General features: G+C 46.5%; 1 protein-coding gene across 9 annotated transcripts in view; it reads right to left on the bottom strand.

The window, feature by feature from the left end:
- LOC139584665 (FERM domain-containing protein 4A-like) overlaps positions 1 to 6000 on the bottom strand; it is a 191323-nt gene that overhangs the window by 41828 nt on the left and 143495 nt on the right. For all 9 annotated transcript variants that reach the window (XM_071416777.1, XM_071416778.1, XM_071416775.1 and 6 more), the window contains exons 3-5: positions 4544 to 4638; positions 2929 to 3021; positions 802 to 886 (exon numbers count right to left, since the gene is read on the bottom strand). In XM_071416777.1, coding sequence (XP_071272878.1) covers positions 802 to 886; positions 2929 to 3021; positions 4544 to 4638 — 273 coding nt within the window. The remainder of the gene's footprint in view (positions 1 to 801; positions 887 to 2928; positions 3022 to 4543; positions 4639 to 6000) is intronic.

Genomic DNA, 6000 nt, shown 5'->3' with positions numbered 1-6000 from the left:
GAAACTATCGGTATCTTGTGTGTGGGTGATCTAAATGAATGGTCCTATGGTATTTCATGATAAATGAGTTATTTGAACCAATGATTCAGCAAGTGCAAGGTTTCTTTAACAATATGAATGCACAATGCAATGTTTTGAACATTGGACAGCCTGTGTTACAAGTGAAGACCGTTTTGAGTTTTGTGTCCATGTATGTGTCCATGTATCCATGTGTGCATCGAGTAAAAATAGAGCTATTTTGGTCTATTGGAGTGGAAATGTAGACTTCACAGACAACCCTCACTTCACTTGAGTCTGTTGGACAGGGATAGTTCTCCAGCCTCCCTTTATAAACACCTAGCCTTAGGTGTGAAGTATTGGTTATGTGTTAGCATACGCTAAGCTGTCAGTGCTGGGTATGTATTAGGAAAAGCTATGTGTGGTGCTGGAGTGTTATCAGAAGCTTCGCTATCAGTGGATGCATTTTGTTAGCAGAGGCTGGTTAACACTTTCGGAGCTGGAGATACCATACGCTTAGCTAATGCTAAATCTGTTTCTAACAGGATGAATGGAACAGAGAGGAGACAGAGAGTGGTTTTACTGTTCAAACGTCACACTGACCACCACCCAACAGCCCACATATACCCCCTGCTGGTGAAATTATGACTGGAAAATAAAATCCACTACTTGGAAGATAAATCATCAATGCATAACACATAGCAGAACAATACCATACAGTATATATATATACAGTATATATATATTGGCATGCTATATATAAGCATATCTAAGCATGTGAACCACAGGCCATGATGAACTTACCTTGTATATGCAGGACTTAGCATTGAGGAAGAAGAGTTCGATAGTAGCATTGTCCTTTAGGTAGGAAATACTCTCTATGTAAAACCTGTAACACATAGACAACAGAACACATGACTTTAGTTGAACAGGCAGGAAATACTCTCTATGTAAAACCTGTAACACATAGACAACAGAACACATGACTTTAGTTGAACAGGCAGGAAATACTCTCTAAAACCTGTGATGAACAGAAACATAAAACACAGTACAGTACAACAGACAATGAAAGAATGAGTTTAGATTGTATGTGTCTTGGACACAGACTAAAAAGAAAAGAAGCTCATTCGATCTAGTTCCAGGCTACTATGTGTGGCAGAACTGCAGTGAACAGAGTGTCCACTAGGAGTCATCAGACGTGAGGCTTACACACAGTTAATAAACCCTTCTCTGTCTGAGACCTGGCAACCATCCAACACGCACACACAAACGCTGATGCACAAACACAGACACATCATCTACACAAACACACCACACATCGCAAATGTGCACACGATGCATTTCACACAATCGCTAGCTGGCTGGCTGGCTGGCTGGCTGCATCATCAGCAGAGTGCAGGCATCAATAAAGAGATAGAGAGATAGGAGCTACTGTAACAGTAGAATGTAGTCTATATATAGAGAGATGGGTCGTTGTTAGAGCTACTGTTTCCAAAACATGCACACACATGCTATGAAACCAATGCACAAGCACAGTGCACGCAAGCATGCAAGCACGAAAGCACACACACAAACACACACTCACACTCACACTGGGATGCTCTGGCAGGGAAGTCTGATAATGGATTCAGCTCTGACATTTAGACTGATTGCAGTTTCATCAGTCTGTCTCTGTGTTAACTGTGTATCAGGATGTGTGTGTGAGTGTGTGGTGTGTATAAATGCATTGTATTAATAAGCATTTCAATGCGTGTGTGTATTTGTGTGTGGGAATGTGGAGTGACTGGATATGTTATTAGTGGCTGGCTACAACAGAAGTAATCACAATAGTCATTCTATTGTATGTGTACTGATGGCTTACCCTGAACACAAGGCCATGTATTTGATAGTGATCTGTCACGTGAACAATACACCCCATGCAACAATACAATATCCATACACATCAAAACTATTATGGTAGGTTGAAATGACGTCATTACCGCACACCATTTTGGAGACACTTATCATTAATGCCAATCAGTACAAACAACCATTCATCCATTGTGTCTCCAATGCAGGTTGCTATGTACATTGCTAAGGAATGACAAGTCCCTAGAGCTTATATGTCATCATAGAGATCTTTAAAGTACTGACCAACACTATTCAGCACTGTGTGTGTGTGTGTGTGTGTAGCGTTTCCACAGCTGCAAAGAAAGGTCAGACGCATTATCTTCAAATCCTGTACCTTTTCTTCCAACTACAATGACTTCATGTAGACACAAACACGCACACACACGCACGTGCGCACACACACACACACACACACACACACACACACACACACACACACACACACACACACACACACACACACACACACACACACACACACACACACACACACACACACACACACACACACACACAAACAGACACACACACACACACACTCAGTCAGGCTCAGGATGTGTGTTATGTAAGAGAGCAGCCATTGTCAGAGCAGTACAAAGGGACTGGCAGGAGAAAGGAGTGGGTTTAGAACCCTGCTACTACAGGTCAGATCACAGCTGCAGCTCCACTTTACAGGGAGACATCCTCTTATATACCTGACACACACACACACACACACACACACACACACACACACACACACACACACACACACACACACACACACACACACACACACACACACACACACACACACACACACACACACACACACACACACACTGAACATCGTGTATGATAAATAGCTAGACAATCACTGAAATATGAATGGTGTTCTCTTACAGTATAATAGAGTTATTATCTGCCTTCTTCACAGAGCTACGGTAGTGTGCAGACATCTGTCTGACTAGGGGGCATGTCTGTGTTTCCTGCTGGAGGCTATGTACTGTATGTACATGTAGGAGCGCTGCTCGTGTGTGTTTTTCTATGATGTGACCATACCTGACACAGAAGTACAGTACGATGGGTCCAGACTTCTTGGGGAACTCGTGTTCTAGAACCCTTCGGTCCAACTGCAGCCAGCTGAAATGACCCCTGGAGACACAACAACCAATCGAATGTCAGCATACTGCACACCCAACCAATGAGGAGACAGACTCAGTACACTACAGAACTAACTTGAATTAAAACAAATGTGATCTGATAAATAGATTCAATAACATCACTAGAATGTAAAAATGCTGCAACTAAATGAATAGTACAGCCAAGCTCCCTGCGCTTCACTCTACCCATCCTCTCTCTTTCGTTCTCTCTGACAGGGATGAAAACTGCAGAGGCAGCTTGTCACCCTGGTAACCCTGCATGGTGTTATGGGCAACATGCATTCGTCTTTTTTCTAATTCTCTTGTTCAGAGTTCAGCTCTTTCAGCTCTCAGACACAGAAACAACCAATCTACATCATAGAACTTAGGGACTGGCAGAGAAACAGAGAGACAGAACTGGGGTGTGTCTTTGTCACAGGAGGTTGGTAGCACCTTAATTGGGGAGGACGGCCTTGTGGTAATGGCTGGAGCGGAATCAGTGGAATGGTATCAAATACATCAAGAGGTAGAAAATACCACAGACTGTCAATAACCAACAGTATTCTAGGGAATAGCAGGCTGGGACAAGAGTGTATGACTGGAAATAAAAGTTCTATATTTAAGCAATAAGGAAAGGGAAAGAGGGATACCTGGTCAGAATGCCTTCAACTGAAATGCAATAAGGCCAGAGGGGGTGTGGTTTATGGCCAATATACCACGGCTAAGGGCTGTTCTTAAGCACAACACAACGCGTAGTGCCTGGACACAGCCCTTAGCCGTGGTATATTGGCAATAAACCACAAACCCCCAGAGGAGCCTTATTGCTATTATAAACTGGTTACCAACATAATTAGAGCAGTAATGTTATGTCATAACCGTGGTATACGGTCTGATATACCAAGGCTTTCAGCCAATCAGCATTCAGGGCTCAAACCACCCAGTTTATAATAATACTTTCACCTGTCATCCTCTGGGCTCACATCCTCACTCCCAAAATAACATAAAATGTCATCCTTACATTTTAAACATACATTTCTCCTTTTATGATAAACAGGGTAGGGTGTAGTTACATCCCATTCGAGGTGTGTAAGTGCTGGGCTGGAACAAAACCCTGCACATCACATATATCCCCAGGACCAGGACTATATCCATGGTGATGGTAGTGTATCCCCAGGGACTACATCCATGGTGATGGTAGTGTATCCCCAGGGACTACATCCATGGTGATGGTAGTGTATCCCCAGGACTACATCCATGGTGATGGTAGTGTATCCCCAGGACTACATCCATGGTGATGGTAGTGTATCCCCAGGACTACATCTATGGTGATGGTAGGGTATCCCCAGGACTACATCCATGGTGATGGTAGTGTATCCCCAGGACTACATCCATGGTGATGGTAGTGTATCCCCAGGACTACATCCATGGTGATGGTAGTGTATCCCCAGGACCAGGACTACATCCATGGTGATGGTAGTGTATCCCCAGGACCAGGACTACATGCATGGTGATGGTAGTGAACCAGAGAGACTTACGTTTCATCTGTGTAGGAGATGCCAAAGTATTCCTTCTCCTTCAGGTTGAAGTGGGAGGCCACCAGATCCAACAGGTCCTTGGCCATCAGTTTGGGCTGCAGGGAAACACACACACACACACACACACACACACACACACACACACACACACACACACACACACACACACACACACACACACACACACACACACACACACACACACACACACACACACACACACACACACACACACACACACACAGGCAGGGTTAGTCAGAGTGTGTGTGTGATTCTGTTTGTGTATGTACAGGTTATGTGTTAATCTGAGTGTGACTGTGTATTCTAATAGCAATTGATTTACTGCAGTGACAGATGCAGGTGAGGGGGGTCATCTGAGAGTGACAGATGGAGGTGAGGGGGGAGTCATCTGAGAGTGACAGGTGAGGGGGGTCATCTGAGAGTGACAGATGCAGGTGAGGGGGGTCATCTGAGAGTGACAGATGGAGGTGAGGGGGGAGTCATCTGAGAGTGACAGATGGAGGTGAGGGGGGAGGGTCATCTGAGAGTGACAGATGGAGGTGAGGGGGGGAGCCATCTGAGAGTGACAGATGGAGGTGAGGGGGGAGGGTCATCTGAGAGTGACAGATGGAGGTGAGGGGGGGAGCCATCTGAGAGTGACAGATGGAGGTGAGGGGGGAGGGTCATCTGAGAATGACAGATGGAGGTGAGGGGGGGAGTCATCTGAGAATGACAGATGGAGGTGAGGGGGGGAGTCATCTGAGAGTGACAGATGGGGGTGAGGGGGGGGAGTCATCTGAGAGTGACAGATGGAGGTGAGGTGGGAGTCATCTGAGAGTGACAAATTGAGGTGAGGGGGGAGTCATCTGAGAATGACAGATGGAGGTGAGGGGGGGAGTCATCTGAGAGTGACAGATGGGGGTGAGGGGGGGGAGTCATCTGAGAGTGACAGATGGAGGTGGGGGGGAGGGTCATCTGAGAGTGACAGATGGAGTTGAGGGGGGGGAGTCATCTGAGAGTGACAGATGGAGGTGGGGGGGGAGGGTCATCTGAGAGTGACAGATGGAGTTGAGGGGGGAGTCATCTGAGAGTGACAGATGGAGTTGGGGGGGAGGGTAATCTGAGAGTGACAGATGGAGGTGAGGGGGGAGTCATCTGAGAGTGACAGATGGAGTTGAGGGGGGAGTCATCTGAGAGTGACAGATGGGGGTGAGGGGGGGGAGTCATCTGAGAGTGACAGATGGAGGTGGGGGGGGAGGGTCATCTGAGAGTGACAGATGGAGTTGAGGGGGGAGTCATCTGAGAGTGACAGATGGGGGTGAGGGGGGGGAGTCATCTGAGAGTGACAGATGGAGGTGGGGGGGGGGGGGGTCATCTGAGAGTGACAGATGGAGGTGAGGGGGGAGGGTCATCTGAGAGTGACAGATGGAGGTGTGGGGGTCATCTGAGAGTGACAG

This window comes from Salvelinus alpinus, chromosome 9 (assembly GCF_045679555.1).
Source record: "Salvelinus alpinus chromosome 9, SLU_Salpinus.1, whole genome shotgun sequence".
Taxonomy (NCBI): domain Eukaryota; kingdom Metazoa; phylum Chordata; class Actinopteri; order Salmoniformes; family Salmonidae; genus Salvelinus; species Salvelinus alpinus.
Note: the sequence above shows the minus strand (reverse complement) of the source record. Positions and strands in the feature narration are given on the sequence as shown.